At 45.8% G+C, this 13,915-nt stretch overlaps 1 protein-coding gene across 5 annotated transcripts in view; it reads right to left on the bottom strand.

Annotated features, from left to right (window-relative positions):
* Window positions 1–146: 146 nt before the first annotated feature.
* ambra1b (autophagy/beclin-1 regulator 1b) overlaps window positions 147–13,915 on the bottom strand; it is a 39,503-nt gene continuing 25,734 nt past the window's right edge. For 4 of the 5 annotated variants that reach the window (XM_044192212.1, XM_044192211.1, XM_044192213.1 and 1 more), the window contains 3 exons: window positions 13,249–13,436; window positions 6,378–6,509; window positions 147–5,576 (listed from right to left, as the gene is read on the bottom strand). In XM_044192212.1, coding sequence (XP_044048147.1) covers window positions 5,023–5,576; window positions 6,378–6,509; window positions 13,249–13,436 — 874 coding nt within the window. In that variant the 3' untranslated portion in view covers window positions 147–5,022. The remainder of the gene's footprint in view (window positions 5,577–6,377; window positions 6,510–13,248; window positions 13,437–13,915) is intronic. The other variant, XM_044192209.1, reaches the window with a different exon arrangement.

Below are 13,915 nucleotides of genomic sequence, written 5' to 3'. Positions count from 1 at the left end.
CGTCTTTCTGTTCTGAGTCTTTTAAGGAGACAGATGTGTGTGTTAGGGTTGCATCTGCTGACGGATACAGAAAGCTTTGCTCACAACGTAACAGCCAATAAACTGCGGCCTGCTGCGTTTGAGACGCAAATCACTGATCACATTTGTTGAAACAAGGTGACGTTTATTGGGATTTACACAAGTCTGTTATTTACATTGTTACCTGCAGTCGATGGGGGGCCAAATATTTTTGTTGGAGGGCCGGATTTGGCCAACTGGCCACCATGTGGCTACCACTGGCCTTTTGAATTCCTTATTAAGTGTATTTCAGCTTAGATCTTTAACAGAAGTTGAACTTGAAGAGTTAATGAACTCAAAGACGAACAGCCAAAGAACTAAAAGTCAAGTTTTGCCCGATAAATTATTTATTAGTTGTTAATCTAAGCGACTACCTGAGTGTGTTCTTACATCACCGTTCGCTAATAAAAGCTGAGATAAACAGGAGATAAAAGATCTGATTAGAGATCTGGATATTTTACCAGAAACTGTTCCACTTTCACTTTTTAAAACACATCATTATCCAAACACAAACAGCTGATCGGCCGTTTAGGAAGCTTTACTCAATAATCTTCAACAACTTCATCCGATCACAGAAAAACTCTCAAAGCTCTTTAATTACATCACGTCTAAAAGTCAAAGCAAAGAATCTCATTGGAGCTGTACAAACTCCGCAGTCGGACGTAGCAGGGGTTCGGTGACAGTTGTACCTTTGTTTTTGACCAGTTGCATCGTTGGATACGATGGTGCTCGCTTCATCATTCGCAGGGAGGGGGGGACAGAAATCGCCCCGATAACCCGAACAAACACACACAAAGACGTAAGATCACCCACACAAACCGTTTTTAAAATGTTCATGAATCAAGTAAAGCCAGGAGGAGCATTCAGATCAGTTTGTGTTCGTCTCTCAGACAGATTCTTACATGCAGCCGCTGTCCTCGCCAGGTCGCCGTGGAAACAAGATCCCTGATCTCACCTGGACTAACCTGCAGAAAATAAAAGGTTAAATAAAAAATAAAAAGTAAACAGCTCTGTCTCGAATCACACAGTGTCTCTGCACAGCTCCAATCAGGGCTCTCCCTCCTCGTCATCTTCATTTTCATACGTCCACCCCCCATCCCCGAAACACACACACACAACTTCAACACTAGTACATGAACCTCTATGCAGCTGTGTGTGTGCATGTGTGTGTGTGTGTGCATGTGTGTGTGTGTGGCTACACACATGTGGAATAACAATAAAAAACAAATTAAAACCCAGCAGAGCGTCGGCGGCTGTACAGTCTCAGGCTGGAAAGGAAAAGTAGCACTTGATCAAAAATTCAAGTTTTCTTCTGCAGGAGTTTGGGGGGGGGGCATCACAGGCCTTCACCACAGGAACTTCAGGTTTATTCACGGTCTCTGGTTCCGCTTTGGTTTGGGGGGCGACTTCCTGGATCAGGAGGTGAGACTAAATACTGAATGGAGGTTCAGGTAACAGCTGCTTTGTTAGTAACGCTGGACGCGTTTAGATAAAACACTGCGAGGAAGTTTGTTTCCGTATTCAGATTCATGATATCAACACGTGTGTTTTGCTGCTTCTTCTGTTTTTGACCTGTATGTTGTTTGACCTTCAAAGTTTAAAACGAGCGTTGCTGTTTCCGACATTTCCAGTACTGAAATGTTTGCGTGTAGTCGGAGTAGCGGGAGACCAAACGCTCCATCACTTCGGGAATCATTTCCTCCCCTCGGCTTCTTCACCGTCACGCCCTCGTCTTCTAAAGCGTCGCTCACTTTTCGTTTCCGTTCAAATAAATTGTCTCGAAAAAGGAGGCGATGTCACGGCTCTGATAATAAATAAATATCGATCAGAGCGACGCTTCAGACAGTTCGTAGTCTGGTAGTGTGATAATGAACTGAAAATAGTGAGGAAACACTGCTAGAATTGTAACTTCTCCATTCCCAAACAGTGCAGCAGCGTTTCTATCGGCCGACCGAGCACATCCGCCGCTCAGCGCCGAACGAAGCCGAACGGAGGGAGTATTCGTACGTCACGTGACCGTACAGACATTCAGGGGAGAACTGAGCAGCAGCATGTTTCCTGACGTACGAAGCAGAGAGAGACCAGGACCAGGAGTCCCGTCCTGAAGGGCTCGGGGGTCAGTCTCATGTCCTGACCACCTACTGTGGACGGGGCTCTACTGTCACTTTAACGACACTGATGTTTGACCACGTTTGTCCCACAACTCGCTGACCGAACAGAACATAAAAACGAAGACGTCGTCGCCTTTTCAACGACGTTAATCTGAAACGTCGTGGTCTGTAAAACGCAGTGGAAAAACAAGGCAGAACCCAGAACCAGGACCTTACAGGTTCAGGTCTCAGTTCCTGCAGTGGAAGAGAGCCATCAGACAGAGACCACGTCCCCCGACGGGTGACAGACCGGAGCAGAGAGATGCTACATGTGTCTCCTGCCCTCCCCACTACTACACACTACAACACAAACACACACTTGTACAGCAGCACGCTTAGTGTACACACACACACACACACACACACACACACACACACACACACACACCCCTCCCCCCTCTGTCCACCACTTACATCCACATATATTCAGATTATGAGACGGCTCGTTTTCGTCTCCACTGACCTGTGAGCAGATTTCACTTCTACACTTATTAAAGAACTAAACACACACAAAAGATTTTCCCCTAAACTCAAAGCTCATTTGCTCACACTAACACCCTCAGGTTAAAACGACCACATCAGGGCGACTGTAACCGTTTTAGCTCCAAATCATGTACGTTTTACATTTTTTTGACCTTTTCAAATGGAGGTTAAACTCTGTGGATCCTTTTCAGAGGACATAAGTCTGGTGATCTTCTATGTTTTTCTTCTGCTCATCAAATCTCACGTTCAGACTCAAACAGCAGTGAACGTCTCTGCTAACAGGTATCGTGTGTGTGAATCACAGCTGATGGATCTTCCTCCTCTGAGCCACAGAGCTCCACTGTTGAAGCAACAATATTCGACTTTCACAAGAACAAACTTCTCATTTAATTTGTGTTAATTTGAACTCTGGAGTGTTTTTGTGGTCCCCGTTTATTCAGCGCCTCTTCCTCCTCACTGTACACCGGATCAAACCACAGACGTTAGACCCACACGCAGCCAGTGGACCTTGTTCAGGCGTCTTAAAGACTTTGCCGATGACCCAGCTGTCCCCTCCGCCGTCTACCACAACGCACGAGACGGACGAGCTCAACAGATTCTCCAGACAAATGTTTCTCAACATCAACACCTCCAGAACTCAGGAGTCACACATTAACGCAACACACAAGGACCAGTTTAAATAAACCGGTGAGCGACTTCACTAATTTAAGCAGCTTTATCAGCGAAGACAGCGGGACAAGCAATCAACTGTTTCCAAAGAATAAACTGAACCTCAACTGATACGATCCTTTAAGCAGTCGTTTGTTTGTTTTCGTGTGTTGAATGCAGAACTTGAATTGGTGGGGTGGCGAGTTGCATTGTGGGTAATGTAGGCGGCAGGTTTTGACCTGGAAGAAGAATGTGTGGAATAAAAAAAAGACGATATCTCTGGTTCCCGCTGCATCGATCTGGATCGAGTCTGACAGTGTTAAAGAAGTGTGATGATGAATCAGTGGAGGACTCTTAAGCAAAAACTCGCTGGTTCCATCTCAACTGTAAATATTTTCTGTTTTTTTTTTTTACTCTTCTGTGTGGACAAAATAAGTCATTTGAAATCGTCGCTTGTGAAGTGCATTTCTCACAATTTGCTGACAGTGTGCGCACTCAACGATGAATGGACAAAATTGTCTGAAGATTAACAGGCAATGAAACAACTGTTAGTTTCAGCCACAGATGAATGGGAGCTAAATTTGCAAGTTTCTGCTCAGTGGTCAGAAAACGCGAGGTCACATGACTCTCGCCACCTCTGAATGTGGTTTCAGTGATCGGAGACGTTCTGTTGTGTATTTTCAGCTTGAGACAACAAAGCCAGCTCCAAACACACACACACAAACACACACACGTCCATCCAGGCCTCTCTTAGCACCAAACACACTATAGTGCAACTGGGTTGGGTGGGTTTTTAGAGGGGTGGGGGTTTGGAGCAGGGCATGATGAATCCACCCCTCCCCCAAACAGGAAATTGTTCTTCTCCTCTTCAGCCATTAAAAAAAAAAAAACAAAAACAAAAACAAAACAACCAAAAGAAAAGAACAACCCCCCCCCCCCAAAACGAATGATTATATGAACTGCAGCATTACTGAAAAGACATGCAGGAGATTCAGCTCATTCAGTCTCAGATGTCCGTTCAGTCTGCGATGATTGATCTTCCTCGTGGTGGGACACAGAAACATCCGCCATTAACTGCAGGCTGTGATACAGAGTTCAGCCTCCGACACGATTTCTTGTTGTCAAACATAATTACACACGGTACAAAAACAGGCTTCAAAATAAAGTAGTGCTGAATTTACTTTTTAAACACTTCAATCACACACTATTTCACATCAAATTTCAACATCACATGGCACCGAATGCAGCACGTTGGAGTAAATGTGTGTGTGAGAAAGAGATACACCCCCTCCCCCCCCCCTCCCCCGCCGCCGCCCAGACATGGCACTTTGATAAACAGGAACCTTGTCTTCTTCCATCATGATACTGATACTTAAAGAGAAACGGGCGGAGAGGAGCTCAGCGCTAACTGGCCTCCGTTCAAGTAGAAGCCCTTTCTGACGAGGAATGATCGCGGTTCAGCTTCAGTCCGGTTTTTTGAAGTGCAGAGGAAGTGCACGCCAATGCCACTGACGGTTCAGGGGTGAGGTGGGGTGAGGCGGGGTTCTTGTGTCCCTTCTTTTCCAGGCGGGAGACCCCGTGCAGAGTCGAAGCAGCACCCATTTCTTTGTGAGATAAGGCTTTGAGGAGCGTCCTTTGCTAAACCCATCGGCCAACGCTCTGCTTCTCTTGGCCAATAGGAGAACTACCTGCTGTACGGGTCGCCGGGGTAACTGTTGGGGCCGCCCTCGCGGCCACCGCCGGGGAGGGGGCTGTGAGAGGAGGAGGAGGAGGAGGAGGAAGAGGGGGAAGACAACAGCAGGGAGGAGGAGGGACCCGGCAGGGAGTCATCGTCTGTTCGCCCCCCGTCAAACACATCGTCCATGTCCACGGCCAGAGAGAGGCCGGAGGGCTGGGGGCCCGACAGCACCTGGGGGCCCCACATGGGAGCGAGCTGTTCCGACGGGTTGGAAGCCTGGGGAGGGGCGTAGGTTTGGATCTGGGGTTGGGTGATGAGGAGAGGACCTGAGGTGGAGGGAGCCGTCATGGTGGGGTCAGCTGCAGGCCTGGAGGCCCCGGTGCCCGTTTGGGAGCCGCGGTGGATGCGATGACTGACGATGATGTTGTTTCCGAAGCCGCCCATGGAGGCCATGGTGGTGCTCTGCTCCCGCTGGACCACAGCCGTCATGCCGCCCTCAGCGATCAGCCGGCGGATTCGTGCCAGAGCGTCTTCGCCTGAGCCGAACTCTGGAGACTCTCCTGGACCAACGAGAGCGACAACAGCAGAGGTCACTTCAACATTCAACGCTCACTCACAGAATTCAAGTCACGCTGCACACATTTTATCCTTCAACGATCTGACACTTCAGTTTTCCAAGTTGGACACTGTGAGCTCCACCTCAGGCAAACCAGACAACTGGGTTTTTTTTTAAACTTATTATTCTTTGTCTTACTTCTATTTGGTAGATAATCATGCTCTAAGTTTCGTAACTACCGTTTTCGTGCTTTGGGGGATGTAAACAGGAAGTATAATGTCGCCATGGAGTCGTTTCTGATGCTCGGAGGACACTTCCCTTCCCTCATATAAAAGCTGGGTTGACCGATAGCTTTGCTCTCAGTAGCGTTGTAGACACGACTTGGTTTTGGTTAGTATAAACAAAGGTAGCGTTACTTGCGCAGATGTTTATTATACGCTGTTAGAGTTCAGTAAGTCTATAATCATTACATTGGAGAAGGGGCTGTTCTCAAAATCCCATAAAAAGGGGAATAAACACCGTCAGTCTACAAAACTTTACACAAATGATTAAATCTTTAAATTAACAGCCTGTTTTAAACCAGAAGAGGTTTATCGCACTGGAGTAACTTAAAGTGCGAGATCGGATTCTTTCATCAAACAGGATGCATTAACTGAAAGTATTTTAAAATGGAGACAATTAGGGAACTAGTATACACGTTTAGCAAATGCTGTAAAGTCACATGTATATCACAACAGAACACATGGAGTTAATAAAGTGGTGTTAAACCCTCAGTGTGGCTGTGTAGCAGACAGTGGAGCAGTACCGGTACTAGCGGCGGATGTGTTAGCCTCTGCCGAAGCTTCACCCTGGCCACCATCCTGAGCTCTGCTGGTCTGAGACGCCTCCATCTGCCCCGGAGCTGCTCCACTCGTGGATGGAGTCTCAGGAGGGGCATCTGAGGAAAGAAGCAAAGATCACGCTGAACAGAAGTTCAACGATCCTTTAAAAGAAACTACAGTCTTGAAACACTAAAAACAAGTGTCAGTATACAGGGTTACATCTCATGGCAGCACGACTATGTCTTACAGCGATGTCAGTGTTTCGTTGATACTTTCCTATTGACTCCTGAAGAGTGTTTCATTATATCCAGACTGTAAAACACGTAACAATAAACAAGCAAATGTCTCAGCTGACTTCAAAACAAAAGATATTTACAGACTCGAGACTAAAGACACTGAAGGATGATGGGCTGCACTTAATGATTATACTCAGTATAAATTAGTCTGCCGATTATTTTCTTGATTAATCGTCTAAAAAATATCAGAAAATGTAAAAGTGAAAAAAATGCCAGAATGCTAGTTGACAAATTTAAATTGCTTATTTTTTTGTCCAAAACCAAAATATATTCAATTAACTATCATAGAAAACAACGAAAAGCTGCGAATCTTTGCATCTGAGAAGCTGGAACCACTAAATATTTTGTAATTTTTGCTTTAAACAATGAATTGATTATCAAAATCAATTTTCAAACTAATTGGTCAATTAACTAATTGATTAAGCGACCGATTCGTTTAATTCTTCGTCTCTGACACCAACATGGCTGACATCCCCACAGTCTGCAGGTAAACACATCTCCACTGTCACCTCATGATATCTATGTACATCTTAGATATCATGAGTTCTGGTGAAATAAATCTACAAAACAAATCTCAGTTTCTTTCACTTGGGTGATGTTTAAACCAGGTGTTCCCAACCTCTGTTGCACCACGGATCAACGTTTTTGTAGGCGGGCCAAAGGCGGTGGGGTCGGAGGGCGAGGCCAAAATAAAGGTTTAGTATTTGAATATTACTACACACAGGTTAGGTATTTATCTCACCTACCTCCAAATCTCTCGCCACACTTTCAAGCTGTCTCAAATTCTGTGTTTTTGCTTTTTACTCAGGTATTCAGGTTAGTTGTAACAGTGATAGGAACACAGCATGTGCAGATAGAGTAGCTATGTGGGTGATAACAGACTGAGGAAAAAAACTAATGTCTCTACGTCAAAGGAGAATATCTGATACAGTTAGCAGTGTGTTGGAGCAGGTAAAGTGGAGGTGTTATACAGTTAGCAGTGTGTTGGAACAGGTAAAGTGGAGGTGTTATGCAGTTAGCAGTGTGTTGGAACAGGTAAAGCGGAGGTGTTATGCAGTTAGCAGTGTGTTGGAGCAGGTAAAGCGGAGGTGTTATACAGTTAGCAGTGTGTTGGAGCAGGTAAAGTGGAGGTGTTATACAGTTAGCAGTGTGTTGGAACAGGTAAAGTGGAGGTGTTATGCAGTTAGCAGTGTGTTGGAACAGGTAAAGCGGAGGTGTTATGCAGTTAGCAGTGTGTTGGAGCAGGTTAAATGGAGGTGTTATGCAGTTAGCAGTGTGTTGGAGCAGGTTAAATGGAGGTGTTATGCAGTTAGCAGTGTGTTGGAGCTGGTAAAGCGGAGGTGTTATACAGTTAGCAGTGTGTGATGGAGCAGGTAAAGCGAAGGTGTTATACAGTTAGCAGTGTGTTGGAGCAGGTTAAATGGAGGTGTTATACAGTTAGCAGTGTGTGATGGAGCAGGTAAAGCGAAGGTGTTATACAGTTAGCAGTGTGTTGGAGCAGGTAAAGTGGAGGTGTTATACAGTTAGCAGTGTGTTGGAGCAGGTAAAGTGGAGGTGTTATGCAGTTAGCAGTGTGTGATGGAGCAGGTAAAGCGGAGGTGTTATACAGTTAGCAGTGTGTTGGAGCAGGTAAAGCGGAGGTGTTATACAGTTAGCAGTGTGTTGGAGCAGGTAAAGTGGAGGTGTTATACAGTTAGCAGTGTGTTGGAGCAGGTTAAATGGAGGTGTTATGCAGTTAGCAGTGTGTTGGAGCTGGTAAAGCGGAGGTGTTATACAGTTAGCAGTGTGTTGGAGCAGGTAAAGTGGAGGTGTTATGCAGTTAGCAGTGTGTTGGAGCAGGTAAAGTGGAGGTGTTATACAGTTAGCAGTGTGTTGGAGCAGGTTAAATGGAGGTGTTATGCAGTTAGCAGTGTGTTGGAGCAGGTTAAATGGAGGTGTTATGCAGTTAGCAGTGTGTTGGAGCTGGTAAAGCGGAGGTGTTATACAGTTAGCAGTGTGTGATGGAGCAGGTAAAGCGAAGGTGTTATGCAGTTAGCAGTGTGTTGGAGCAGGTAAAGCGAAGGTGTTATGCAGTTAGCAGTGTGTTGGAGCAGGTTAAATGGAGGTGTTATGCAGTTAGCAGTGTGTGATGGAGCAGGTAAAGTGGAGGTGTTATACAGTTAGCAGTGTGTTGGAGCAGGTAAAGCGGAGGTGTTATACAGTTAGCAGTGTGTTGGAGCAGGTAAAGTGGAGGTGTTATACAGTTAGCAGTGTGTTGGAGCAGGTAAAGTGGAGGTGTTATACAGTTAGCAGTGTGTTGGAGCAGGTAAAGTGGAGGTGTTATACAGTTAGCAGTGTGTTGGAGCAGGTAAAGTGGAGGTGTTATACAGTTAGCAGTGTGTTGGAGCAGGTAAAGTGGAGGTGTTATACAGTTAGCAGTGTGTGTTGAAGCAGGTAAAGTGGAGGTGTTATACAGTTAGCAGTGTGTGTTGGAGCAGGTAAAGCGGAGGTGTTATACAGTTAGCAGTGTGTGTTGAAGCAGGTAAAGTGGAGGTGTTATACAGTTAGCAGTGTGTGTTGGAGCAGGTAAAGTGGAGGTGTTATACAGTTAGCAGTGTGTTGGAGCAGGTAAAGTGGAGGTGTTATACAGTTAGCAGTGTGTTGGAGCAGGTAAAGTGGAGGTGTTATACAGTTAGCAGTGTGTTGGAGCTGGTAAAGCGGAGGTGTTATACAGTTAGCAGTGTGTTGGAGCAGGTAAAGTGGAGGTGTTATGCAGTTAGCAGTGTGTTGGAGCAGGTAAAGTGGAGGTGTTATGCAGTTAGCAGTGTGTTGGAGCAGGTAAAGTGGAGGTGTTATACAGTTAGCAGTGTGTTGGAACAGGTAAAGTGGAGGTGTTATGCAGTTAGCAGTGTGTTGGAGCAGGTAAAGCGGAGGTGTTATACAGTTAGCAGTGTGTTGGAGCAGGTTAAATGGAGGTGTTATGCAGTTAGCAGTGTGTTGGAGCAGGTTAAATGGAGGTGTTATGCAGTTAGCAGTGTGTTGGAGCTGGTAAAGCGGAGGTGTTATACAGTTAGCAGTGTGTGATGGAGCAGGTAAAGCGAAGGTGTTATGCAGTTAGCAGTGTGTTGGAGCAGGTTAAATGGAGGTGTTATACAGTTAGCAGTGTGTGATGGAGCAGGTAAAGCGAAGGTGTTATGCAGTTAGCAGTGTGTGATGGAGCAGGTAAAGTGGAGGTGTTATACAGTTAGCAGTGTGTTGGAGCAGGTAAAGCGGAGGTGTTATACAGTTAGCAGTGTGTGTTGGAGCAGGTAAAGTGGAGGTGTTATACAGTTAGCAGTGTGTTGGAGCAGGTAAAGCGGAGGTGTTATACAGTTAGCAGTGTGTTGGAGCAGGTAAAGTGGAGGTGTTATACAGTTAGCAGTGTGTTGGAGCAGGTAAAGTGGAGGTGTTATACAGTTAGCAGTGTGTTGGAGCAGGTAAATGGAGGTGTTATACAGTTAGCAGTGTGTTGGAGCAGGTAAATGGAGGTGTTATGCAGTTAGCAGTGTGTTGGAGCAGGTAAAGCGGAGGTGTTATGCAGTTAGCAGTGTGTTGGAGCAGGTAAAGTGGAGGTGTTATACAGTTAGCAGTGTGTTGGAGCAGGTAAAGTGGAGGTGTTATACAGTTAGCAGTGTGTTGGAGCAGGTAAAGTGGAGGTGTTATACAGTTAGCAGTGTGTTGGAGCTGGTAAAGTGGAGGTGTTATACAGTTAGCAGTGTGTGTTGGAGCAGGTAAAGCGGAGGTGTTATACAGTTAGCAGTGTGTGTTGAAGCAGGTAAAGCGGAGGTGTTATACAGTTAGCAGTGTGTGTTGGAGCAGGTAAAGTGGAGGTGTTATACAGTTAGCAGTGTGTGTTGGAGCAGGTAAAGTGGAGGTGTTATACAGTTAGCAGTGTGTTGGAGCAGGTGGAGGTGTTATACAGTTAGCAGTGTGTGTTGGAGCAGGTAAAGTGGAGGTGTTATACAGTTAGCAGTGTGTTGGAGCAGGTAAAGTGGAGGTGTTATACAGTTAGCAGTGTGTTAGCAGTTAGCAGTGTGTTGGAGCAGGTAAAGTGGAGGTGTTATACAGTTAGCAGTGTGTTGGAGCTGGTAAAGCGGAGGTGTTATACAGTTAGCAGTGTGTTGGAGCAGGTAAAGCGGAGGTGTTATACAGTTAGCAGTGTGTTGGAGCAGGTAAAGTGGAGGTGTTATACAGTTAGCAGTGTGTTGGAGCAGGTAAAGTGGAGGTGTTATACAGTTAGCAGTGTGTTGGAGCAGGTAAAGCGGAGGTGTTATACAGTTAGCAGTGTGTTGGAGCAGGTAAAGTGGAGGTGTTATACAGTTAGCAGTGTGTTGGAGCAGGTTAAATGGAGGTGTTATGCAGTTAGCAGTGTGTTGGAGCAGGTTAAATGGAGGTGTTATAGCAGTTGTTGGAGCAGCAGTTGCAGTGTGTTGAGCAGGTTAAATGGAGGTGTTATGCAGTTAGCAGTGTGTTGGAGCAGGTTAAATGGAGGTGTTATGCAGTTAGCAGTGTGTTGGAGCAGGTAAAGTGGAGGTGTTATGCAGTTAGCAGTGTGTTGGAGCAGGTAAAGTGGAGGTGTTATGCAGTTAGCAGTGTGTTGGAGCAGGTAAATGGAGGTGTTATACAGTTAGCAGTGTGTTGGAGCAGGTTAAATGGAGGTGTTATGCAGTTAGCAGTGTGTTGGAGCTGGTAAAGTGGAGGTGTTATGCAGTTAGCAGTGTGTTGGAGCAGGTAAAGTGGAGGTGTTATACAGTTAGCAGTGTGTTGGAGCTGGTAAAGCGGAGGTGTTATACAGTTAGCAGTGTGTTGGAGCAGGTAAAGCGGAGGTGTTATACAGTTAGCAGTGTGTTGGAGCAGGTAAAGTGGAGGTGTTATACAGTTAGCAGTGTGTTGGAGCAGGTTAAGTGGAGGTGTTATACAGTTAGCAGTGTGTTGGAGCAGGTAAAGTGGAGGTGTTATACAGTTAGCAGTGTGTTGGAGCAGGTAAAGTGGAGGTGTTATACAGTTAGCAGTGTGTTGGAGCAGGTAAAGTGGAGGTGTTATACAGTTAGCAGTGTGTTGGAGCAGGTAAAGTGGAGGTGTTATACAGTTAGCAGTGTGTTGGAGCAGGTTAAATGGAGGTGTTATGCAGTTAGCAGTGTGTTGGAGCTGGTAAAGCGGAGGTGTTATACAGTTAGCAGTGTGTTGGAGCAGGTAAAGTGGAGGTGTTATGCAGTTAGCAGTGTGTTGGAGCAGGTAAAGTGGAGGTGTTATACAGTTAGCAGTGTGTTGGAGCAGGTAAAGTGGAGGTGTTATACAGTTAGCAGTGTGTTGGAGCAGGTAAAGTGGAGGTGTTATACAGTTAGCAGTGTGTTGGAGCTGGAAAAGTGGAGGTGTTATACAGTTAGCAGTGTGTTGGAGCAGGTAAAGTGGAGGTGTTATACAGTTAGCAGTGTGTGTTGAAGCAGGTAAAGTGGAGGTGTTATACAGTTAGCAGTGTGTGTTGGAGCAGGTAAAGCGGAGGTGTTATACAGTTAGCAGTGTGTGTTGAAGCAGGTAAAGTGGAGGTGTTATACAGTTAGCAGTGTGTGTTGGAGCAGGTAAAGTGGAGGTGTTATACAGTTAGCAGTGTGTTGGAGCAGGTAAAGTGGAGGTGTTATACAGTTAGCAGTGTGTTGGAGCAGGTAAAGCGGAGGTGTTATACAGTTAGCAGTGTGTTGGAGCTGGTAAAGCGGAGGTGTTATACAGTTAGCAGTGTGTTGGAGCAGGTTAAATGGAGGTGTTATGCAGTTAGCAGTGTGTTGGAGCAGGTTAAAGTGGAGGTGTTATGCAGTTAGCAGTGTGTTGGAGCAGGTAAAGTGGAGGTGTTATACAGTTAGCAGTGTGTTGGAACAGGTAAAGTGGAGGTGTTATGCAGTTAGCAGTGTGTTGGAGCAGGTTAAATGGAGGTGTTATGCAGTTAGCAGTGTGTTGGAGCAGGTTAAATGGAGGTGTTATGCAGTTAGCAGTGTGTTGGAGCAGGTTAAATGGAGGTGTTATGCAGTTAGCAGTGTGTTGGAGCTGGTAAAGTGGAGGTGTTATACAGTTAGCAGTGTGTGATGGAGCAGGTAAAGCGAAGGTGTTATGCAGTTAGCAGTGTGTTGGAGCAGGTTAAATGGAGGTGTTATGCAGTTAGCAGTGTGTTGGAGCTGGTAAAGCGGAGGTGTTATACAGTTAGCAGTGTGTGATGGAGCAGGTAAAGTGGAGGTGTTATGCAGTTAGCAGTGTGTTGGAGCAGGTTAAATGGAGGTGTTATGCAGTTAGCAGTGTGTTGGAGCTGGTAAAGTGGAGGTGTTATGCAGTTAGCAGTGTGTTGGAGCTGGTAAAGCGGAGGTGTTATGCAGTTAGCAGTGTGTTGGAGCAGGTAAAGTGGAGGTGTTATACAGTTAGCAGTGTGTTGGAGCAGGTAAAGTGGAGGTGTTATGCAGTTAGCAGTGTGTGTTGGAGCAGGTAAAGTGGAGGTGTTATGCAGTTAGCAGTGTGTGTTGGAGCAGGTAAAGTGGAGGTGTTATAGTTTCAGTACTGAGTGCTGGCTGGGAGACGCTGGGCTCTGATAGGTCCCTCTCCGTTTGTGTCTCGGCGTTCTGCAGCTGGATGATTGGCGTCTGGGTTCCTTGTGATGTCACTGAAGGGGTGGGGTGGCGGGGCTGAAGACCAATTGCGTTCATCAAACCCATGTCTCTGTCCAGTCTCCAGCCAGAGCGATTTGGCCTAAAACAACATTACAGAACCAGAATTTGTGGGTTAGCTAGCACCAGGGGTAAATAAAAGTAGCGTAAACGAGTGATTTGTGACATTCCACAACGCAGACACAGAAAAACAATGTAGCGCTTCTTAGCAGGAGTTCACATTTAAGGTGTGTTGATTGATTCAGCGATGTGATGTGATGCATTTGCAAAGAAACATTACTTGGCCAGTCTGTGCTGCACCACGACGCCTGCAGGGAATGAAAGCTAGCTTAGCTCCCTTTTCATAGCCTAGCTTATTAGATGAGCCTGACCTCAGCCACAGTGGCAGGTGGACAAGCGTTAATTTCCAACGCTGGCTAAGTACAGCAAAAATAAAATTACCAAATAAATTTGCTTTAAAATTAGTTCACTCCACAAGGCAAACTTTGCAAAAAGTTATACTGGGTAAAAACTAAATTCCGTCAAAAGGTACAGATGATGATTTTACAGTTTTAGTTAATA

Source organism: Siniperca chuatsi, linkage group LG4 (genome assembly GCF_020085105.1).
Source record: "Siniperca chuatsi isolate FFG_IHB_CAS linkage group LG4, ASM2008510v1, whole genome shotgun sequence".
NCBI classification, from domain to species: domain Eukaryota; kingdom Metazoa; phylum Chordata; class Actinopteri; order Centrarchiformes; family Sinipercidae; genus Siniperca; species Siniperca chuatsi.
The sequence above is the reverse complement of the archived record's forward strand: the minus strand, read 5'-3'. Positions and strand labels throughout refer to the sequence as shown.